The following is a 25,825-nucleotide window of genomic DNA, read 5'->3' on the forward strand; positions in this document are numbered from 1 at the left end:
ATCCTATCACAGTTCCACGCTGGAATTCACTGAGCTCCTGAGAGCGACCCATTCTTTCACAAATGTTTGTAAAAACAGTCTGCATGCCTAGGTGCTTGATTTTATACACCTGTGGCCATGGAAGTGATTGGAACACCTGATTCTGATTATTTGGATGGGTGAGCGAATACTTTTGGCAATATAGTGTATTTCCTCCTACAGTTCTTGAGATATTTGACACTGCAAACTCTAATGTGTCCAGTCCGATGTGGAGAAAACATTCCAGTAACATTCCATGATACTTATTTGCATGAAATATATAGATTTTCCAACGAAGGATCTCATATATTTGTCAAATTCTTGAATCGCACATTTAAAATGTTACATTTCAAAGCCATGTCCTTACTGTACTGCAAATGGTGTGCATTTTTTTGCAAGCAGTACATACTTTGTATGCTGTTGGTGATGAATAGAACCTGGGAAAATCATGAAACATTCACAAGGAGATCCTCAGACTGCAGTTTCTTTAGCAGGTTGATTGTGTTCCCTGGACATTTATCTATTGTCATTAAGAGAGAGCTTCTATAAAACAGCTGGAAAGTTACACTGATATGTTGACATAACATTCATTTCAGCCTGTAGACTTTCACATTAACTTTTTTTTCTCTAAAAGCAAATTTCACTTAGAGAGCACCTAATCAATACAGCATGCAATAGATGCATATTAAATATGTTTCTTAATAAAGATTTCTTTTAAATGCTGTGATCTTTTGAAAGGATTCCCTAGTCATAGGAGCAACAGACTGCACGTTACATCTCTAGAACTCTAGTAGAACATGATTTATGAATTTACAATATTAATGTTCAGGGAGGGGTATGGTACATTACATACAAGTGTAATGTTAACACATGACACTGGCCTATTGTACTCTTCATCTGCAGGCTTATTGAACCTGTGCTGCATTGCTGAGCACCAAGCAGGGTAGAACATAACTGTCTTTAATCTGGCATGAAGAACACATCACAGTCTGTTAAAGTATTGTTACTGGTATCAATATGGCAGTGTAAAACCAGCTTTCGTCAAATGGGTAGTCTTGGATAACAGTTGTATCCAAAATATATAATATATATACAAAAAAAGTAATTATAAGTGTTTAAATTGCCTCCAGGTTTTAATGGTAGATTGTCAAATTCATTCCACTGAATAATTTCAAATCAATATATGATAGACTATTTGCTTAACTTAAAAACACACATGACTGATGAACTAATGAAAACCTCTAACCATAATACTGTATGTTTTCCATAAAAATGTTTATTGATTCTGCCAACTGCTTTAAGGCTTCCATTCACACCCTTAGTACAGAACAACATGTAGAAGTTGTCTGTGCATGGAAAAACCTTAGACTAAAATGAATTAGTTTTCATTTAGAATCAATACATAATACAGTGTGCCTTATGTTTTAGTGATAAACTATATGAAAAGACAAAATTGTCTTAAGTAGGTCAAAGAATCCAGGGGTCACGTGCAAAATAGGCATGCTGATTATTTCATGCTGACACCTTGTCATCCAAAGTGGTAGAAATTTCAGATTTATTCACCCACAAATGAAATGTAATGTCAAACAACATTACAGATTATATAAAATTGAAGCAAATCTCATCCAAAAACAAAAATCCCACTGGTCAGGATATAAGTTTCGGAAGACAGTCAGTCCAAACGAGTTTGAGGAGTAAATCACCAAATTACACTTAATTGTGTAAACACTCTAGTCTATAGAACTGAGAAGCAGCTGGATTCACTCAGTAAAACAATCAGAGGGTAAGAACATTCTCCGAGGCTGTGAAAACAGTCTAAGTAGGTTTTTACACTCCATGGGGACAGTCACTGTTGTCCTATCGATCAGGCCTCTGAAGACAGAAGACTTTGGCTTTGTGGTCCCCACCTGCTGTCACAGCTATGGATGCATCTCTGGAAGACAGATAGCGGAAAGTAAAAGAGTTGTTAGATGCTGGTGACAGGTCTATAACTGTATATTTACCACCTTTAACATGTATACATTCTCTCAACATAATGACCCCTTCACTCATCATAACTGACCATCCTAGCCAATATATGCTGGTGTCTAGGGCATTCCATACGTAGTAAGAATGCCATTCATTCCTACCCATAAGGAAAAAAGGAATTTATTGCAGAATATTTATTAAAGTAAACTAGCTAAATATGAAAAAAACAAAAACCAGCAAAGGGTTTAACAAAGGGTAAACATTGATAGAATTAATTTGAAGTTTATTAAATGCATTTTTTGCCCATTAATCTAGACAAAACTGTTTTTAATTTTTTTTTTCAAAATTTTTTAAACATAAAAAAAAAACATGTGCCTCACATCAGTTTTGTTCATCATAGCTTAGAGGCTATGAAGCTCTCTTCCACATACCCATACTCCCAGTACCCTCGTCCACCTCTGATTCTGAAGCAGTGGTGGTAGTTGGACACTGAAACCAACAGTATGCTGTCTAGAAAGCTGAGTTCACCTTGGCTTTAACTACCCTCCAGTCTCTTCATTTTCTGGCACTGACTGAGACCTGGATCACTCCAGAGAACTCAATTATACTTGTTGCTCTGTCCTTAGGTTTGTGCACTGGTATGCAGTCATGTTGGAACAGGAAGGAGCCATCCCCAAACTGTTCCCACAAAGTTGGCAGCATGAAATTGTCCAAAATGTTTTGCTATGCTGAAGCATTAAGAGTTCCTTTCGGGGCCAAGCCCAACCCCTAAAAAAACAACTCTACACCATAATCTCCCTACACAAAACTTTACACAGCCCTGACCCGTCGAGGCATGGACTCCACTAGATCCCTGAAGGTGTGCTGTGGTATCTGGCACCAAGATGTTAGCAGCAGATCCTTTACGTCCTGTGAGTGGATCGGACTTGTTTGTCCAGCACATCCCACAGATGCTGGATTGGATTGAGGGAAGTCAACACCTCAAACTCGTTGCACTCATCAAACCATTCCTGAACCATTTTTGCTTTGTGGCACGGCGCATTATCCTGCTGAAAGAGGCCACAGAGCCATCAGGAAATACCGTTTCCATGAAAGGGTGTTCATTGTCTGCAACAATACTTGCCTTCTTCCCATAGTGCATCCTGGTGTCATGTGTTCCCTAGGTAAGTGACACACCCAGCCATTTACATGATTGTAAAAGAAAACGTGATTCATCAGACCAGGCTACCTTCTTCCATTACTTCGTGGTCTAGTTCTGATGCTCACATGCCCATTGTTGGCACTTTTGGTGTTGCACAGGGGTCAGCACGGGCACCCTGTCTGGTCTGCGGCTGCAGCTCCGTACACAACAAACTGTGACGCACTGTGTATTCTCTATCGAGTTTCAATAAAAAATATTTTCTGTAGAATTTGCAAAAGCAGTTTTGTGCAAAACATGTTTATGGCTAAATATTTCTTCCTATGAGGTAAATGTTGCCTGTGGGTTTTATACTTTAGGATTTGCAACCAACTAAAAATTATACAATTATATTATATTTCACCCAATTTGGATGTAATTGTCCTCAAATTAAAAGTGGAAAGTTTGCACTTTGAGTTCATAATAATTATGTAATTAAAACTCCAAAATATTGTGAGTGATAGTTATTATTTTAGTTATTATGTCCAAATATTTATATGCCTGATTCTATTTGTTCACCAAATTTATTTTATGTGCATTTTTGTTTTAATAACATATTTGACATTGCCCCTGAACAGAAACTGGTATGGTTACCGATTGAGCTTGAAGTCTAAGATCTCTGCTGTGTGACCACGGTATTCTGCAACCATTTTTCCTGAGCGAGCGTCCCACAAAGTCACAGCTCCACCCAGATTACAGGTAGCCACCACTGCCGAGGCCTCCTCCCACTGAAGATGGACAATCCCTACCTGAGGGTAAGAGAGATCCATACAAGTTAAATTTAGTCCCAGTCAAAAAAATAAACAATTATTAAACACCAGTCAGCTATAACATTAAAACCAACTGCCTAATATTGTGTAGGTCCCCCTTGTGTACCAAAACAGCTCTGACCTGTCGAGCCATGGACTCCACAATTCTCGGAATGTGTGGCACCAAGACATTAGCAGCTTAAATCCTTTAAGTCCTGGAAGTTGTGAAGTGGGGACTTCATGGATCAGAATTGTTTGTCCAACACACAAATGCTTGATCAAATTAAGATCTGAGTCATTAACCCTGTCATGTGTGGCAGGGGGCATTGCCCTTCTGAAAAAGGCAAGTGCCACCCCTTTTGATAAAGGGGTGTACTTGGTCTGCAAAAATCAGTGGATCAATGAACCTTGATCACTGATGACCCTTTTGCGTGTTCATTGGTTGTCCTTCTTTGAACCACTTTCAGTAGTTATTAACCATTGCATATCTGGAATACCCCATAAAACCTGACATTTTAGAAAGGCTCTGTCCCAGTCATCTAATCAACCCAACACCTTGTCAAAGTTGCCTAATATATCCCACCTCTCGACAGGTGCCAATGGAATGAGATGATCAAATGTTATTCACCTTATCTCTCAGTGGTTTTAATGGTATGGCTAATTGGTATATGTAGAATCACATATTCTCAGTTTGTATACGATGCAGTGTTATTTGCACTTACCTCATGTTTACACCTGTGTCTAAGGCTCTGTGTAGTCAAATCGTATATGGCCAGAGTCCCATCCAGATATGCCACAGCAACCAGGGGCAGCCTGACACAGTTCCATGAAACCAGATATCAAAATTTATAAACTTTGAAATAAAGAAATAATAATGATAAACTTCTTCCTAAAAAGCATAACTTACACATTACAAAATCCTACAGACTCCACTGAGATGGAATCCTGCAACTCCGTCATGTTTTTTTCCTCACTGTTCCCGACTGAGAATGAACCCAGTACCTAAAGCAAAAGCATTATATTCATTACAATGCATACGTTTTGCTCATATTTTCAGTTCGATACTATAAGACCAAAACCACTGTTAGTGGATTAGCTTAGTTGTCATATGCCCCAAAAGTTGTGAGTTCAAATCCCAGCACCTGCTAAAAAGGCACTGTGGGATTATTCCTAAATCCTTAATTGTACTAAGATTGCATTCTGTCAGTAGTCAGTTACACTTTATCCACAAATGACTGTGCATTATGGGTATTTTTTTTATCTTCCAGGGTATACTGTCTAACATACAACATTCTATATCCATATGTCTAATAAAGCTTCTTTGTGATAACATCCTATGGTTAAAAGTGCCATATAAATAAAATATATCTGAATTCTACTTCATCATTACACTCTGAATATTTACTAGGGTATTGGACAACAAAAGCAATTCCAAAAGCAATGGACCACATTGTAGATCCTCACCTTGCCTGTTGATGTATTAATAAGTTTAGTCTGTCCATCAGTCGATCCTGTGAGAACCAGAGTTCCATCCTTGTTGCACTCCATGGATGTCAGTGGCCCCTGGTGGCCATCATGACCTAAGAAAACAATACAGTAATGAGTAAAAGACTTCACCTTTTTATACATTTCCCCTATTCTAAACACTTATAGGCCCATTTCTAGGAACCTCAGTCAGTTTATATAACTGCTTAAATAATTTGTTGAAATGAATGTGTAACTATCGTATAAACACACTGAAATGGAGTATTTCTACAGCTGACAACAACACTCCAAAAAAAAACACTGACACAAAACTAATTTAGCACTCTGAAACTATGAAACACGAAGAAGAGAATAGATCAAATCATAACAGGAGCATGACAAAAATATTCTAAACTACTCAAATGTGATATAAATAATTCCACTGTAATTAAAACAAAACTTTTGACATTTACCTTTAATGACATGGATTGTATTTCCTTGCTTAAGGTCCCACAGACGCAGGGTCCCATCCTCATAACCCACCATAACTCTTTTTCCTTTGTGTATGGAGAAGAAAATGGACATATATAAGCACATGGTGAGACTCATTTTAACACTCACAAATATGTTTTTTTTTTTTTAACTATTTGTATTACAATATTAAATTCAGGGCAGTACAGGTTCAGAGGTTAATGGCTGTGGGGTACTGATCACAAGGGTCAGCACCACCAAGATGCCACTGTTGGGCCGTTGAGACCACAGCTTCGTGTACTGCGATTTCAAAGAAGGTATTTCGATATTTCATTAACATATATGTGACAAGCAAAGGCTTGACCTAAAATTGACAGCACAGTAGATAGTGGCACAAGGCTACCTCTCTTGCTAACATGCAGGCTTGGTCTATTTTTTCTGTATTTCCTTTGTATACTGTTTGCTAAGAACGTGCAATGTAAGCACTATCTATTATCGGCACACATTACTGAACATCAGAAATAGCACAATCAGAAACATTCAGCCAACCGTTTCTTGAGGAAATGCTGTGTTATTTTCACTGAATCCTCATTCCCCAACAGCATATCAGATTCTGCCATCATGCCGCAATGCACCACAAAACAGAGGACTGTGTGTGTTTGTAAACAAAAGAAGGTGCACCAACTCAACTGCTATTGAACATTTCTGACCTCCTTATCTGGAGTTCATTATAGTACACTGCCAGTTCTACTACATCTAAACAAAACACATGTTGGTTATTATCGTGGCTGTTACATTCCTTCATAATGCTATGGTAAGCTAGCAGTAACAACACTAATTAATGCTATCTGCAAGCAGCAGTCACATCAGCTGGAGGCAGCGCTTATCATCACAGAGGATCAAACTGATCTCAGAAAATTGTTTAAGTTTCATTGGCATGTTTCCTTCTGACATGAGAGCATAACATGCTGAATCACGTCTACAGCACCTCGGCTAAGAGCACCACCCCCTTCCTCCATTCCATATCTGTCATGACATTTCACTATTGGTGATGCCTACATATATGTAGCTGCTGAAATGGGTTAAAGCCACAGTGAGGCCAGTGCATCTGTGGCCAGAAGGGGCAGAATCAGTATTACAGGACCACTTTCAGTGTGCGGACTGGGACGTATTAAAACAGCAGCTGATGTCAGTGAATATCTGTAACTGTATTCATTACAAAATGTGCTGATGTGATTCAAACAATGCAAATGTGCACACTTCCAAACCCAAAACAAATGATGACCAGTAAAGTCAGCAGTCTTCTGACAGATCTAGAAGTCAGCCTCAGTGAGGAACTGAGCCCTTTAGGGCTGCAAAAAACAAGCAGAGCATGCCAAGTTCCACCCGCTTCCACACCTCCCAAGTAGGTATGGCACAGAATCCAAACAATTACTGACTACAAGAGCAAAGCCTTTAACTCAACAACCAAAGATGGATTTCTGCATGACGAACTGATTTTATGTCCACTTTTATGCACACAATGGATAGACTCCAAAACTCAACACTCAGGAAACTGGACTGTAGACCTCCCTACCAACGGACCTCTATCTGTTAGGATAGATAACCACACCTTCTCCTCCGTTACACTCCACAGGGCTGTGCTTAGTCTCCCATGCACTAAAACTGTATACTTATGACTACATTAGCAAACACAGCTCCAAAACCATCACTGAATTTGCTAATAACAAAATGATTATCAGTCAACATCTCTAACAATGATAAGAAACTGTATAACAAGGAAGTGAAACATCTAATAAAAAGATGTGCTGAGAACACCCCCTCCATAAATGTCAGCAAAAGGAGCTGATTATACACATCAAGGGGCACAGAGTTCACACACACCTGTGCATCAAGCGGGTGATGGTGGGAAGGGGGCACAGCTTGACGTTGCTCTGGATCTGCACTGTTATCTAACTGGCTGCATCATGGTCTAGTAAGGAAATGTCACTACTGCTAAAAGCAAGGCCATGCAGAGGATGGTGAAAACCACCCAGCACATCACTATAACTGCCCTCCAACCCAATCATGACTGTCTACAATAAAAGATGCACTTGGAAGACAGCAGCATCATCTTGGACATCACAAACCCAACCCACTTCAATTCAATTCAATTCAATTCAATTTATTTATATGCACCTTTTACAATGGACATTGTCTCAAAGCAGCTTTACAGAAGAAGAAATGAGAAGAAAAAAAAAAAAAAAAACTAAAAATAAATTATTAAACTATTTTATCCCTATTGAGCAAGTCTGTGGTGACGGTGGCAAGGAAAACTCCCTGTTATGATATGAGGAGGAAACCTTGAGAGGAACCAGACTCAGAAAGGAACCCATCCTCATTTGGGTGACACTGAACAGTAAATAATGTAACTGTAACTGATTAATGTTTTTTCAATAACAGCAATCAATGGCCCATGGGGAACTATTAGGTCAGTGTATAGGCACTAATTCCTTGCTGTCACAAGCTGACAGATGTAATGGCAGATCTGTGACGGTGTGAAAGTCCCAATCTGGCTCTGTCCAAGGCTATCTTCTGGGTCACTGGCTGTCCACACAGATCCATCCACAGCATCAGTGAGCACCACCAAGCAACGAGACTCCGATCAGGGGTAGAGGCAGTGGTCATACTGGAAACTGGCAAACACTGGGAGCTCAGCTTCCCATATTACCCTACACCATCTCAAAAAAGGTACTAGAAATTACAGGCCAGAACTACCAGGTTCAACAACTGTCCTTACCAGGAAGTTGTTAAACTGGTCACACCAGCAATCCCAACAACATGGGCAGCACTGTTCCAGAGATATGTTCCACAACCCTTGTATTGGCAAAGTTGAATTGATCAATTACTGCCTGACTCCGTGTTCTATTTAAAATGCAAATTAAATGTGATTTCTTGTATGAAGAAAAGTCTCACCATCAGGAAGGATTTTTCCACTTGTTGCCTGGCAGTTGGGTCCTTGGAAGGTCTTACATTCTCCACTTGGAATCTTCCACATCCACATATTGCCATCAGCAGCGCCTGCAAGCAACACTGGAGCACAGGGATGCCACTGCAGCCACTAAAAAAAACACAATGGAAAACAAAAAAGCTCAACAAAGCAAATCAGGCTTTACAAAGTACAGTATATAGCATTCACTGAATAGGTAGGAAGCTTGCTGGTTGGTCTGAGTCTACTCAAATCCCTGGGTACAGAAATATGAATCAGATAACCAAGCTCTCATGTCAAGATTTTAAAGACGGTCTGCTGTACATAATGAAATGTTTCTCCAGGATTATGGGGCTACACAGAAAGCAGAGCTACATAAAATAACACAGAACTAAGTACATTAACATAGTTTGACGTGAAATGCACAAGTGCAAATTTGTGCAAACACTGCAAGACAGGCAGATACTACAATATAACAGTGTACAGAGAGCAGCGCTGACCAGTAAATAATTCTGTAGTTGAATAACAAGCGCAACAGCAGATGCCTGTAGCATTAAAAAGTATTATACAAAAACTGCAGTGGAAATGCAGTGTGTGTGTATGTGTGTGTGTGAGAGAGAGAAACAGTCCAGATTCTGTGAATTAAGGAGTTTGATGGCTTTCGGAAAGAAACTGCAATCTGGTTGTGAGGGCATGAGTGTTTTTTCCAGACAGCAGGAGAGTGAAGATTGTGTGTGAGGGGTGCATGGGGTTATCCCTAATGATGTTGGTTTGTGACATGCCAAGATGCATGAAATCTGTGATTAAAAGTCAGGGATATTCCACCAGATACTAACTTTTCAACTTTTCCTTGGTTAAAACATTAGTATTGTATTGTTTAAAAATGAATATGAGCTTGTTTTCTTTGCATTAATTGAGGTCTGAAAACACTGCATCTTTTTTTTTTTTTTTAAAATAGCTGTAATTTTCTGCAAATAAATGGCAATATGTTTTTTGGAATTCAGAAGAAATGCCGTCAGTAGTTTATAAAATAAAACAATGTTCATTTTACTCAAACACATACCTACAAATAGTAAAACCAGAAAATCTGATCATATTGCAGAGATCTCTTAATTTTTTCCAGATCTGTACTTTAAAACACTCTTTTCACATGGTTCATGCTTAAAGGTAAAAGACTGAGAGACCATATATATATATATATATATATATATATATATATATATATATATATAAAATCAGTTAACCTTACCAACTGGAATCAGATAATGCAGTTGCATGTACTAAATATTACATCATCATCAAATATATTTAATTAATGAACAATACACAAATATGACCATTAATTGTACCTTTCTGAATATTTTGCCTTACGATTGGCTGTTGAATAAAATCTTTATAATTGCATCAAATGTCAAAACCTTTCCTTTTTTGAAAACTGACTTTAATTTACAAACCTCTAGATCTCCTACTTCAAAAGACCAGATCTCCTCTTTGGTATCAATCTTCCACACTTTAATCAGTCCACTCATGTCTCCAGTCGCCACCAGTTTGGAGTCATGGCTAAATGTTGCACATGTAACCGAGTCCTTATGGCCTAAAAAACCACATGACCAAAACTGTAGATTAAAAAAAAAAAAAAAAAAGCTGTGTACAAAAAATCCATCAGAGTACTCGCAAAATGGATGTGTATGTGAATCACACCTGTGCACTCAAACACCACCTGTCCGTCGATGACGTTCCATAAATAAGCTTTGTCGTCCTCACCACCAGTGACAGCCAGGTTGTTTGTTACTGGGTCCAAACTGATACAGAAAACAGAACCTAAACCAGAAAATTCACATAGTGATCAATTATAACATCTCCAACGTATCCAAGTTCCTGTTAATACACATTTTATATTAGCAACCAAATGCAAATACAGAAATGGTGCCATGAGGGCCTGACAATGTTATGCTGGCTGCATCATCCTCCCGCATGATCGGTTTTGGCAATGGGTCAGTAATGATCTGTGGAGGAATATTCTTAGAGAGATTCTTCAGGTCCAGGACACCATCACCCATTTCATAAATATCACATACTCTCAAACGGAGTTTGCCCAGATGTTATCAGGACTGTATAAAGGCATGTGCTGGCTATACACAATACTGATTTATGTAATAAGTTGCTGTGATGAGATTAATTAATTAATTAAGTTTCTTTACTTTGATTTTCAGTGTGGTTTTCAATCCAGCTCTCAATGGTTTGGTGATTTTGGTTACCATTAAAGTAAAGTTTTTTTTTAATATTTCATTTATCGAGATCCAGTGTATGATTCAATTGTTCCCTGAACTTTTTCGAGCACTGTTGATGTATACTGTATACATCTATGCATCCCTTACAGATACATCAATAAAATGGACTTCAGTAAACCAAAGGCAGGATGGAAAATGAATGATGTCACCGGTGTGTTTGCTGAATGTGAGATCACTGTCATCCTGCTCGGCCTCCATCTCATCCTCAGTCTCCCAGCCTTCATCATCAGCATCGGCGAAATCCACATCTTCCAATTCCTCGACAAGATGATCTACACACACACACACACACACACACACACACACACACTTTAGCTTTCCTCAAAATACGTTACATGAGCAAACTTTAACACAGCGTTGCATGACATTAAGTTCTACATGTCACCATCTTTATATCTATAACAATCTCTAGCCTTGCTGATTAAACAATCCCTAATTTCAGAAAAGTGAACCTCCACGACAGCATCTGGGTAGTAATACAAAGAAGTAGTGAAACTACACCAACCTGTCGTTGTCTGTTCTGTGTCATTCAGGTCAATAACTTCGATGATTTCCTCGTCTCCATGAAGCTGCACGGTATCTTCTTCAGTATTCTCCATGGCCTGTTCCATGCTGACAAACTAAACTTCGCTAAGCTCAGCGTGTCGACTTGTCTCTATTATGACACTATAGCACAAGTAAGCGGTTGATAAAACGCGTCTCTAACTCCAACAACGTGTCCTAATATGACCAAAAGTAAGTAAAAAATATTTCAGGATAAAATTCGTGAACCAAATCGTGTTCCCAAATTCACGTGTTAGCTGGATTAGCATGAAGCAGCGATGACGTATCCAAAGCTGACTGCTTCCAAACGACTTACAGTTGAATAAATAGTGCACTAGATAGGACGCAGACTCTATTGCTTTCGTACACTTAAACCATGTGTTGTCATTTGGGATACGGCCGTACACAGGGAACCGAGTGCTGCGTTCGACTTAAGGTCGCAACTTGTAATTTCCCACTTTCAGTCAGTAAAAGCCAAAGAAAACGCCCCTTTACCTCTTATCTAATCTTAGTAGTGAGCTGACTTAGGGGCAAATAAACTTTATTGATTTTACCACTTTAAACAATACATTCAAAATAAATTATATAGACAACTTCATTAATAAGCCCTCATCTATCTGCAATCACATCCCTGATGTTATTATTTATTATTTTCCAAACTAGGTAATGTAAGATTATTATTAATCTGTAATTATGATATAATGAAAATCCCTATTAAAATGTCATTTTTACATAGGCAAATGTAATTAGCTTGGTCCCTCATTTTTTAAACACAATTTTATACATCATTCATATTTAATTTGGAATATTAAGGACTTTCTGAATAAACACAAATCTCTTTTCTTTGATAGCCGCTTTAAAAATGATGTCATTTTTGTATCTCTTTTCAATCCAAACAGGTCTATGTGTAATTATTCTGAATTCTTAGCAAAGCATGGAGTTCCTCTGACTCTGAGAGAGTTGTGCAGTTCCACAAGGAGTTCTTATGCTTTTTAATGGGTTTTCTTTTGCACCGTCCTCTTGTCACTCAGTGGATCTATGTAAAATATTTGTAAGTAAACAGTGGCTCTCTTCATCTAAATAGAGTTTTTTTGTTTCAGATGGAGTCAGTTTCTGTGCCTTATGTATTTTCTTACTGGAATAGTGTATTTGTAATATTCCCTGGAGGAAAATTTTTAAAGATTTTACCTCACAAGTACTTACTAGCTAACAAAGAAATTACCTTTCACTCGATTCATAGATTTTATCCAGATAAGTGCTCTCACAAAAGACTTGATATTAACACACACTGTAATTTTTGTTTAGAGAAAAACTTGAAACCTCTTTACATTTATTTTGGAATTGCTCTCACACAGTGGCATTTTGGTGTGACATTCTTGATTTTTATTAAGTGTTAAGTGAATCCCAATTTGAATATTGAACCTATTAAGTTCTCTAAAACAGTGGCTTAGTTTGAGAAGTGAAGGATCATGGCTTGTGGTTGTATTGCTATATTATGACAATGATGACAACTGTGCTCTGTCAGAAACTGTGTTCTGCCCACATTGTATATCGGTTTGATTTCCTTCAGAATTATGGAAGTGTTTGTCCACTGGAGGCTCTCATTGTGCCCTTTCTGTTGTTGTTCCTTGTAATTTACCAGTTGACATAATTCTCACCTGTGCACAGGTTTCCTGTTTTAAAGTAGTATTATTAAAGTAGTTCTGTTTTCCCTCTTTATTTGCTTTGTGTTTGATTTCTTTGTCTCCAGCTCCTCCGGTTGCCTCTGTATTTTTTTTTTTTCTCTTTTCTGGATTTTCTGCTTTGTTTGTGTTCTTGGTATTAGCCTGCTGTTTCCTTTTCTGTTTTCTTTCATTTGTGCTATTTTTGTGAAGCCTGCCTTCTTTGAATTTTTTTTTTTGTTTTGGGGAAGCCTGTTTTCTTTAATGTTTGTGCTGGTTTTCTTGTTATGTATTGCATTTTCTCTTTGGCTGTTAGATGCCCTTCTAAAAACACTGCATCTATAGATGTATGGACTCCTTGACAACTATTTTTTGTACCACTTCTCTGGCCTAGCTTGTGTGCGTTTGCATTTACATTTTGAAACATTTTCTTTGAGCTATGGTTTAGACTTTATTTTGGCTTGCTTTTCCTGATTTCATTTTTGGGACATATTAAAGAGATGGATGGACTCATACCTTGTGGAGGTATAAATGTTCTTGACTTTGTTAAGTAGCTGAAACAATTCCTTATTACTCCACCTTCTTTCTGGAATACCATTCCACAATTTTTTTTTTCACTTAGGTGGCTTAACCATTTTTTATTGTGTAATTATAGTACTAGTAAAATCCCTGTTACATCAATAAGTTTGACATTTTTCATATGCATGTGCTTTTGGTCTGGTCTTTAATTGAAACACAATTTTTTCAATATATTTTTTAAATTGGGTAAAAAAATATATTTCACTTGTAAATCAACAAATAAATTACTTCTACATATGTTTCAGTTGCTACAGATCATTGCATACAGTCATTAGACACTCATCTACAACCCACCTATGAGACTCCACCAGGTACACTTTCACATCAACCACCATCCTGACTGGTCTATCAAAACACCCAACAGACTGCCAAAGAATAAAAATCACTTTTTAATGTAAAGCATATAGTACATAAAATAAGAAATAGCATACAGTGCTAGAAATGTTGATTAATTTTCAACTTTCACTTACTTTCATTCTCTGTTAGTATAATAAAATCTTGTCTGCCTTTAAAAGAAAGTGTTGTGTGTCATGTTTATGAACCTTAAGCTACCAGTCTTGTTACTGCGCTCTTTTAGTGTTTTCACTATATTTAGGATATTGAGGAATGGGGTGTGTTTCTCAATTTCTTCGTAGAAGGCTTTTATGTTAGCCAGATGCATTGCATGTTCCAGTGTTGTGACTTCCTGTTCCGACCTTGGCAATATGTCACTGCTAATCTGCAGTAATTAATAGTGACCCTGTCAGGATGAAGTACGGTACTTCTCAAGTACGGTAAATAGAGAATTGAATACAATTGAATAAATTCTTCTTTAAAGGCCTTATCTTAAAGATTGATTGTCAATGCTTGTTCTATTGCCAATTCAATTCACACTATGCCATTAACAAATAAAGTGAACTTATGCTTGCCCTTTTATGTCTGCCAGCAGAGTAAGTGTGAGACATATGTCTCATTATGTAACATCGTGCCAGTGTTCGAATTCTTTCACAATAATTTTATTTTGTTTATTATGGTTGTGCACATAGACATAATGATGGCAGAGCGCAATCATAGACTTGATCCACTAAAATCTTTCCTTTTCTCTACAAGAAATTTTTTATTTCTAGATTTACATAAGAAATTGAGATAAAATAAAACTTTAACCAACCCCTCCTTTACTTAACCTAAATTTTGCTTTCTCCTGTTGAACACAGAAAGTTCTTCTTTGATCAAAGATGCCAAGCAGCTACTGGAGAAAGCAGAGCCTGTGGTCAAGGACAAAAACTCCTAATTCAAGCCCTTGGAAGGCCATCTGGAGAAGTCAATGTGTGAAATGAAAACTCTGACCCAGCAGCTCAACCACACCAGAGAAGGGTACTACTGACTCAGAGAAGACCTCAAGCATGCCTATGCACTGCAAACAGATCCAAGAAGGATAAGAAACCTGCTAGCATTGCCACTGCCCAGCAAAGCAAGATCCCTAATTTAATGGCTGATACAACATATAAGAATTGAGGGGGCATAAACTAGAACCTCTTAGTACCTCACAGAAGAACCTGTCCTGGTTGACAGAAAAAATGGACCCATCCACATAGACTTCAAAGCCGTATATTATCAGGCTCCAAAAGAATTTGACAGTTTGGCCAGAATCATTAACAATTTCACCCCAAATGCTGCCAGAGGCTTTAATGTACAGGCCTACCTATAAGACACTAACTTTCACCTGGAAATTAATCTTTCATGGGCACAGACAGGCAATCTACAAATCTGTCAATTAAAATCTGAGATAACGAGGCACTTGGGCTCCAATGGACTAGAAAAGGGAGAGGTTAAAACAGACTGACACAGCTCAGATTTCTATACATGACACCACACTAACATACATCTAAACAAGAAACATTCCACTGTCTTCCTGATAGGTGGAACTTCCTATACTTCCTGTTGCTGGCTTGCTGCAGCCTAATATAAACTGTCCCATAAACAATTGGAAGTGTTAGACAACTCTGACTAAGGGATGACCCTCTTAGGAAATATTTCATTAACCTATTGATTTAGCCCACTAACCAGTGACAGATTGTATCCAAGTTCCCTCACCCAGAAATCTGATAACCTTCAACCAAAGGGGGTGGGGAAAGGGGTGACTAATGCAGGGAGACCTCAAGAAAGAGTTAACACATGCTCCCCATTCTCTCATCACCATTCATACATTCCACAGAACCCATCATTTAAGAAATGCATCTTAATTTACAGTTCCTAAAAGGACAATGATTTTGAAAATTATATTACTATCTTTCGGAAAACTTGTGCATTTTAATGGCTTGCCTTATATGCATCATGCCAAAAACTACCAGTTCATTATTATGTTTTGAGCATTTAACATGTAACATAATGCTTCTTGAGTGTGTGTAACATACTGTAATGCTTAGTGAGTATGTGATGTTTGGTATGAGTGTGATCATCATTTCATTTGCTAAGAGATGTAATAAAGTAAATTTGAGTATGTTTTTATTACATACATGTGACAAAATCCATGGCCAAGTTCTAACTTTACCTTGTGGGAAATTTGGAATGCACATAACTCAGTGATTGACCTGTTAAATTTATGAGAATTCTTACCTAACAAAAATGTTTGATTTCAGGTTTTGGGGGTTGGCCTTAAGAGAAAGGGTTAAAACCCTATGACACCAGTGAACAAGTCAAGTCAATCCAAGCCAACTAATCATCTACATCAAGACGAGTTTACACAAAGACTCTGACTCCTTTGCACCACCATGGACCATCTCCGTCTCATCAGACGCTCATCTGTAACTTACCTACAATCCTGATTAGTCTACTGACATGCCACTCAAAAGCTGACCAGACCAGCAATGAACAAACATCACCAGGAACCCGCTAGACAATGATGCAAAAATGGATTCCCCATTCAATGAGACCATGTAAAACCAATTCCAGTACCTCGCACTGAACTCCTGTGGTGAAAAAAAAGTTTAAAGCATACAGTACTACGGGTGTCCAGTCTTATCCACTAAGGGCCGGTGTGAGTGCAGATTTTCATACCAATCAAGCAGGAGCTACACCTGATTCCACCTGTTTAATCAGTCAACCTTGGCTTTCAGTAGACTCAGGTGTGGTTTCTGCTTGGTTGGAATGAAAACCTGCACCCACAGGTTTCCAACATTGATTTCATTTCATTAATTCTCTGTTTGAAACCCTGCTTTGTTTTCCTGTGTCTGAGTCTATGTGTTAGAATAGTTTCTGTGTATTTGAATAGTATAATAATGTCTTGTCATTCTTTCAAGAAAAGTGTCTCATGTTTCATTTTTACAGATTTCTTGTCTTAAGCTGCAGATTGTGTTACTATACTCAAAATATTTTCTAATATATTATGGATATTATTTCTCTTGGCTACAGAGGTTATATCCCATGCTGATTTAGTAAATACATTAATAACAAATTAATGTATTCATTAATTGTACTGTACGAGTAGAAGCTCAGCTGTGTGTATTACGTTTGCAAAATTGCGATAATTGTTGTCAGACTGACAATTGTACCTGAGAGGGTGAACATGTTTTAAATTGGATTATTCCTCTTGATATGACATCATTTCAATAGGTAAACAACACGTATATTTTAACCATTCTAAAGTTACAATTAATGGTATGGAACATGCATGCATAAAGCTAGTTTCTGGTAACACTTACATTGTAGCAGCTATACACAGTCACTGCCTCATCCAATCTTTTCCTTTAATAAGTTAATAGACAAAAAAAGGTCCTGTCAGAAGTCTTATAAAAAGTATTCCAGTTATAAAAAAAACCTACTAAGTACTTTCTTCCACTGATAAATAATAATTCTATTAGGATTTCATTATGTAGAAGGACATAAAGCCTTTGTGAATGATCTGTTACTATGGGAACTATTATGTAATAGAATGAGCACAAATACAAGCCTGTGTCTGTATTATTATGAGCTGTAGTTATAGAAAATCAATCAACATATAAAAAATAAGTTTCAAGAATTCAACAGCACTATGGTGTAAAATCACTTGACTTTTATACTCTTATACTCACTCACCCTGGGCAGAAGCTTTTATTGCTCAAAGAAAGCATATTCAGGCAATAGGAACTCAAGTTTGATTTACATTTGTAAGATGAATCCATAATTTCTTGCAATAACAATAATGATATTAATAATAATAATAATAATAATGTTACAGTCTGCACATCTCATTCAAATGATATTTTATTCCCACACAACCTTAGACTGATAGCTGAGAATTTAGCTGGGAATGTCATTTTTTTTGGAATTACAACCCTATTGTATGTGGTAATAGAGAAACCAGTGTGTGTATTTAACCTTTTTTTTAAATATTATTATTATTATTAATTTGACCTCTGTGCATCAGGTGTGTTTAACGTAATTTTGGATGTGCATACTTTTGCTGCTTTAAATACTTTCATAGTACATGTAATGTCTGACACAAGCTCCAAGAGTTCTTATAAAACCTGTATTTTTCAATAAGTTTCTCAGCTCCCTTCAATTATTTGTACTTGCAACTATGTGTAGTTGAAAATGATGGCCCACACTTGATTTACTAACAGAGCTACTTCATACTTATTCAAAGATTCAATCTACCCAGAGATTCATGGCTGCTACTGTCATTTTTTTTTTGTATTCTATTATTGCCTACTGGGATCCAGTTCATGAAAATAATAATAATAATAATAATAATAAATTATTATTATTATAATAATTATAATGAAAAAAATAAAGAAAAAGATGTGCTTTTCATCCCAAAACATAAGTCATTTTATTTATAGTACAAAAAATTTATATAATGTATATAATTCAAGACAGGTTATATATAACTTATATAACCTTACAGCAGATTATTGAACACATTCACATTCTTGGTGAACAGACATAGTTGCATAAAAGCATAATAAAGTATGCAAATAAAACAAATTTGCTTGTTCACAGACGAGGTGGTAAGGATTTGAAGAGACCAGTTTTCCGAAGATGTCGCACAATGAGTGGTACGGACACAAGAGTGATGCTGATCCGAACTGGAGCAAAGAGTTTGTGAACAGCGTAAGCGAGCACAAATGTGCTAGTGCCAGCAGCCATCTTTGACTGAACCACAGCCTCACTAAAGCCCAGCTTGCAAAGGAGATCTGCCATATTGATCCCGCTGAGGAGAACAAACAATAAAGCACATTAAAGCATTATTTTAAATAATAAAATAAAGCACATTTAATTTAAGAGAATAAAACCACAAAAAAATCTACAGTCACACATACTATTGTACACTTTGTAGTTTATTTATTTCAGAAATAGCCTAAAATTGTACATTTTCAAGATAGGCACCTTTAAAGAATGCAAATGGTATGTTGAAATAATCACGAACTCAACGGCCTCTTTATATAATCTTCAGTTAAAGTTTTGCGTAAATGTTTGAGTAAGCCAGACCAAACTAAGACCTTTTTGCACCTACAACATGCAAAACATGTTCCCAACACAGCTTATTTGCATGTATTGCTATAAAAGTTTAAGAACACAAGCAGCTGTGAGTGCAGGGAGTGGATGTGATTTTGACTCACTTCTATTAGCAATAGAAATATTTATTAATATATTGCATTAATAATAAGTGAGTGCTAAATCTTCTGTCAGCTGAGGCATTTGTTTACAGCTTTTTTATTTTTTATTTTTTTAAAGTCATTGTTTCTTTTATTCAGTACACTGGGAATTTTTGATATCAAACCATAGTTAAAAGAGATGAAAATATGCATATATTTTAGTCATTTTGTAAAAAGAAGAGCTGGATTCAGGGGTGCATGATAAGACTGAATTTTAGACTGTGAATATTTGAAATGTTTTCACAATCTGTTTTTTTATGCTTCAAATGCTCAAACATGGCACTCCACATTGTTTCATGAACCAAACTATATTCACAAGTCCAGATCATGTTCTCTCTGACAGACCCACACACCAGCCCATAATAAGTAGGCCATTTCTTCTCTGTTGTGTTTGCCAACATGGCAGCACTCTGATAGAGTTGCTGTCTAAAAAAACTGCACACCAGTTTTTTATGAAACTGATGAATTTTAATTCACTTCTATTTTAATGGTGCTCTTCACAATAGACCTTTACAGAAATTCAAATATGGACTATACTTTTCACTAATGAGCAGACCAGAGGTGATGGTGGCAAGTAAAAATTCTCTGTGATGACAGGAGAAAGAAACCTTAAGAGGAATCCAACACAGACCCAGCACTGCAGCATTGTTTGCAAAACATTTAAGATAATATTTGTTTATACCAAGAAAGCAGAAACAGAATGGAACTAAGCAAATACATTTGAAGAGGGCAATATTTATGAGAAAACACGTCAGTCCTTCAGCCAGATCTGTGGCTTTTACCAAGGTGAAAGGAATCATTAATAGCTACAAATATCATGTGATTTTAGTGCAAAACCTTCAGGCTTCTGCTAATAAGCAGATGATGACTTTCACTGCACTAGAATAATTCTAATATACCCAAATAAACAAAGGAACCGCTTAACCAAAAGAACAGGTTTTTTGCATGACCTGCTCAGAGACCGGACCTGAATCTAACTAAAAATCTGTGAGTTGATCTGGAGCTGGCTTTACACAGGAAATGCACTTACAATTTGATGGATCCATAAAGTCTGACTCCATAAAAGAACTGAAAACGAAGGTTAAGTTTTTTTCTAAAAATCTAAGTTGTACTTATATAGTAGTTATAACAACTGACATTTTCACAAAGCAGCTTTACACAAAATCCCCTTATAATGTACAAAATCTTAAATAAAATGTAAACCAACTCTGTATACCGTATTTATTGTTATTTTACACTCAAACAGCATTAGAAGAGGTGATGTACTTTTATTTATTTTTAGTTTTTTAGTTTTATTTTTTATATATTGTTGAAAAGTAACTAGGCCTTGTAAAGGAACTTTAGCCTAGTGGTCTTTGTTATTCTTTTTTTTTTCCTGAGGTTTTGCTTCCTTGATGAATTAGCCAGTCATGTGACCAACTATGCTGGAAAGAAATAACAGGAAGAGAGATAAAGCCTATATGCATTCCTGAAATAATATTCCATGCCTGACCACACAATGTACCAACAATTATAATTACTAAATTTTTAGTAATATACAATTATAATTACTAAAATTTGTTTTGTATTTTGAAATTTTTATTTTGAAATTTTGTTCAGTTTAATGATCACTTAAAAAATATTCATTCAAATAAGTTGAAACTGACTTCTATTCATGTTAAGAATGATAAAAATGTACTTTAATTAAATTATGTAATTAAATATCAGTAGCAACGTACTGTTAACATGGCTGTTTCTATTTACTGACTGCTCTTCATCTATGACCTGTTGCAATTTTTCAGTATCTAGAGCCAACATTTAGAAAGGCATTATAATGCCAAACTTAATAGCTGAAATGCTAGGGTTTCCCCACACATACCTGCTAGATAATGCTGCTAGCTTGTGCAGTGCTGTTAGATGCAGGCCATGCAGGAAATAAATTAATTTAAAAATGACAGCATTTTACATGCTGTAGCATTTAAGTAACTGTTTAAGGCCATTTTGTGATTTCAGTCTTCATACAATCCATAATGCTGTCTTAATGGATCTCTGATGATACTGATGTGAAATAATTAAAGCATTTTGGTGTCTTTCTCCCCTAATTTGGGGAAACACTGGAAGTGGCACTTTCACAACTGTAATGTTGCAGCGTTTCCCCATTTAAGTGTAACGACTATGAATAAAAATGACACATTTTAGGAGTGTCAATCCATTGATGTTTGATGACATTTCAATTTCCTCAATACTATAAAATGATGTCTGGAGAGGGTAATCTATTTTTTCACTGGATTTATTAATATAAAGTTAAAGTTAAGACCCTAAGGCCCAAGTCTGTCATGTTCAAATGTGCATAATGTACAAGCAGCAAGGATCTAGTGGTGTCCAGACAACATCAAAACAATCGACACCATTACTCGATTAAAAAAATGTCTAGAGTAAATGTAAATATGTAAGTCTTTACTTTGCATACAGTAATTGACTTTCATAAATATTTTGTGAAAAATGCTCAAGTACCTATAGTTTTAAAAATCACCTCCCCTTAAATGTAGCTTAGTTCTGCTGAAAAACTGCAGACCTGGCAACACCTGGGTCAAATAAATACCCACAATCAATGCCTTGTAAGATTTAGGTTGATAATTAGCATACTGGATGAAGAAATGAATGAATAAATAAATGCATATCAAAAAATACACAAATAAATAACCTTGCAAATAAATAAAAGCATAAATAAGATGTGTATAAATAAAAAAAAATGTATTTGTACATTTGCTTCAACCGTGATAATTAAAACCATTTTAAAACAAACAAACAAAAAAAAACAGATCTTCCTTACCTAGACACAGCAACGTAGAAAATTCCAAGAGAAATTAAAGATATTCCAACGTGAAATGAAACACCAACAGCACCGTATTCTCGAAAAACTTTCTTCAGCTGTTTTGTTTTATTTTGCTTTTCCTCAGGGTCTGGCTTTTCAGCTCCTCCATGTGGACTCTTAGAAAACGGTACCTAATAAGACACAGAATAACAATGTGAGAAATAAATGTCACAGTAATTATATATATCTTCTTTAGTATATACACAGACGTATGACAAGTAAAAGGTGATAAGAAAAGTGCAGATATTTCCAGATAGCTGCAACACATGATACTATTAAGCAGTTCATATTCTGCCTATGGTACTATGGCATTTATAAAAATGGTATGTAGAAAAATGCTGAGTGGGCCCAGATGACCACAGATCAATACATGACCACAGATAGGAGCAAAAGCTGATTATTTGGGCTCTGCTAACAAGCTCTTCAGTCTTCTGTGCCTTGCTCCACTTAACCTCCATTTTTAAACATTTCCATATTTAATTGGACACAATAAGTTCAGAAAGTATTTAGATGCTAAATATATAAATAACAAACACACAATGAGTCATAACATTATTATAACATAACAGCAAGCATAAGGATCTGTGCCAAACTGTGATGGATAGACGACTAGTTTGGAGCATTTTCGTCTCCAAAATTGTGGGATGTTCAGTTAAAAGCATATTTGCTAACTGGGGTATTCCTGTTAGACTAATTAATCTGCAGTACATATTAGTAAATAGGCACAGTGTTGTGCATGAACATTCAAAGAGCGTGTTCATTGAACAAGCTCATTTTTTTATGAGTGAACCATAGTGAACTTGTGGCAAACAATTTGAAAACAGGAACTATATCACAAAAAGCTGGACAAATATGCACATACCAGTTATTTCATATATTATTATCAGTAACAAAAACCAACACAAAGTCAATAGGATTTAAGTCAAAACAACGTCAGTGGAGGTAAATCCAACACTGCGATTTTTTTAGTATTCTGTTTACAGCTGTGTTACTGCATTAGTGTATGGGTGAACATAGCTATAGTAGAATAAGAACAGAGAATTTTATGTTTGTTTGCTCAGAGTTTATTTTAATTGGAAAATAGTGCTCACAGTCCCATCTGGGTGGCTGGATCTATTAAAGATAAGCTCAGAGTCATTTATTCTCATTTTTTACCTAAAAAATATCAAATAAACTGAATGTAAACTGGTTAAAAATTAAATTGAAACGGTGAACTACAAATGTGAGTTTACTCATTTTTATCTGGATGAAATGAACTTTGAGCTAATCCTGGTAAAGTGTGAACTTGCACAACACTGCCCAGTCATGTAACCCATATCAGCAAAAAGACAGAGCAGGCGTTGTCTTTATATCTCAGGGCAACTAAGCATACTGATCAGTTTCACCAGATAAGAATGAAAGCCTGCATACTAACAAAAATGAAATAAAGCAGACAAATACATTGAATGTAACCATCTGTATTACTTAAAGGTTTCCTCTAACTTCATAAGCAAGTTCAATTGATGCCTTTATTGATCTCTACCATTTCATAGAAACTGACCACTGTGGGCATTACTTGAAAAACAACTGCATGGACACCACTGATTACTACTTTCTGCTATTTACTTTGAATATATTTGCACTGGGTAGATTATTATAAGTCATGGAGTTTCCACAGCTACAGAATGACCTACAGTTAAACATATGTTTGAAGCACCAGATGATGTAAGTGCTGCTGATAAGCTGTTCACCTGTTTGTCCAGCATTGTTGGCTGGATAAATATAACTTTGTACTAAATAAAAGCAAAAACAAAAATACTGTCAAATGAAAGTGAATCAAAAAGAAAAATAAGATATGGAACAAGCTCAGAAAACTGGTTCTACAGTCAAAAGTTAAAAGTCTTGGTGCAATTCTTGACTGTGGCTAAACTTTAAACTACAAGTTTAGAAACATTACAAAAGCTGCATTCTATCATGAAAAGAATATAACACAGGGTGAGACCTTATGACTGGTTACAAGATGCCAAGAAAATCCATGCTTTTGTTTTTTCCTGCCATTCCTCCAACAACAAATTACAAATAGAAAAAAATGCAGCAGCAAGGATCTTAACATCTAGACATGTAGCTGAAAAACGAAATCATAAAGAGACCAGTTTTAGCTTCATGACACTGGTTTCCTTTCTCCTGTGGAACTGGCTATAACAGTTTATTATTAGTTTTCATGTACCTTAATTATCTATCACCTATATGAATCACTGATTGTTCAATAAACTACGTTCCAGTATGCATTACCCCTAAACAATTATCAGTCTAATCTTGCATTAATTTTAAATAAACAAACATTTAAACAAACAATTACATAATCAATTAAAATGTTCTCCTTTTCCCTCTCTAGTTTTAACAAGCTTCTTGGCATATTTTCATTCACACATTACTTTTTAGTTGTTTTAAAGTATTCCACAATTTTATTTTTGACTAACTCATGTGTGGTGTGTGTGCTGTGTGTGTGTGTTGTATAATATTCTTATATAAGGAAACTAAAGTTGAATAAACGTGTTCTTCTTACACCGTTCTTACAAAGTCTGTTATGTGGGTTAGTCCTGTTAGATTAATGCATCTTCAGGAAGTGTCCCCAGTAGTTTGTCGCTTATATGAGCCCACAGACAGAGCGGGCGTTGTCATTGTGTCCCAGAGCGATCTGACCAGCTGAGAATGCATGACAACGTCATAACAAAATAATCAAAATAAAACCGACAAAGGAATCAAACGCACCTATCTGCGCTAATTAATGACAAGCGGACAGCTAATAATTGTCGTTTGGTGAATTTACCTCTTTAACCTCTGTGGCTGGTTCTCCCTTCGTCCAGTCCGCTTCGTTCTGTTTTGAAGCGTTAGGTAACGCACTTGACAGGAGATCGTTCGTCGAGGAGTGAATGATACACGTTTGGGAATCAGGACAAAAAAGGCTTTTCTGTGAATTTAGTAGGTCAGCCGTGTTTCCACCTTTGCTCCTCCACGAAAAAGGCAAAATGAAGTCAAGTCTTGAAATCGATTTGTAGGCCGTCCAAGCACGAGACATATATTTATATTTGTTGCTGTTCCCAGATTCGTCCTGTAGCATGCCATGAAGAAGGCGTAAATGATGAGCATTATTTGCGCCTCTGTCACGGACTTGAGAGCCGGAAATAATGCTAGAGTTATGCAATGACCATATGGCGTCCTGTTGTATGTTTGTGGCAACCTGCACCGAACCAGCTAAGTTATACAAACTAAATGATTGAGCAACAACAGACCGTGATCCTCGACACAGAAACATTGTCTCTTCCAAACCCTTATGGCGACTGAGCAGCGCTTTGAGAAACGATTTATCTTATGCGAAGATAACAAAAACTACCAGTCATGCTGGTAACGTGCTAACCTAACCAGAGACACCAGATGAGGACAGAGAGAAACACGGCACAACACCCGAGCACTGCTCACCCCTGTGC

The 25,825-nt window shown here is 36.6% G+C and overlaps 2 protein-coding genes and 1 long non-coding RNA gene across 3 annotated transcripts; 1 reads left to right on the forward strand and 2 right to left on the reverse strand.

Moving 5' to 3' along the window:
- Positions 1-1,274: 1,274 nt before the first annotated feature.
- Positions 1,275-11,752, reverse strand: aamp (angio-associated, migratory cell protein). The gene is made up of 11 exons (XM_058403876.1): positions 11,612-11,752; positions 11,256-11,378; positions 10,517-10,636; positions 10,270-10,409; positions 8,803-8,947; positions 5,850-5,933; positions 5,377-5,492; positions 4,820-4,914; positions 4,635-4,725; positions 3,758-3,912; positions 1,275-1,951 (listed from the first exon to the last, which is right to left on the reverse strand). Exons 1-11 carry the CDS (start codon positions 11,715-11,717, stop codon positions 1,876-1,878), a joined length of 1,251 nt encoding a protein of 416 aa, XP_058259859.1. The 5' UTR covers positions 11,718-11,752; the 3' UTR covers positions 1,275-1,875.
- On the forward strand, positions 3,009-4,210 carry LOC131362107 (uncharacterized). Its single transcript, XR_009206126.1, has 3 exons — positions 3,009-3,149; positions 3,742-3,918; positions 4,025-4,210. It is a non-coding gene; the product is annotated as an uncharacterized LOC131362107 (long non-coding RNA).
- A 6,901-nt stretch (positions 11,753-18,653) lies between the features above and the next one.
- Positions 18,654-25,825, reverse strand: fam210b (family with sequence similarity 210 member B). Its single transcript, XM_058404052.1, has 3 exons — positions 25,168-25,825; positions 22,317-22,489; positions 18,654-19,059 (listed from the first exon to the last, which is right to left on the reverse strand). Exons 1-3 carry the CDS (start codon positions 25,651-25,653, stop codon positions 18,843-18,845), a joined length of 876 nt encoding a protein of 291 aa, XP_058260035.1. The 5' UTR covers positions 25,654-25,825; the 3' UTR covers positions 18,654-18,842.

The sequence above is a fragment of the Hemibagrus wyckioides genome, linkage group LG11 (assembly GCF_019097595.1).
Source record: "Hemibagrus wyckioides isolate EC202008001 linkage group LG11, SWU_Hwy_1.0, whole genome shotgun sequence".
Taxonomy (NCBI): Eukaryota; Metazoa; Chordata; class Actinopteri; order Siluriformes; family Bagridae; genus Hemibagrus; species Hemibagrus wyckioides.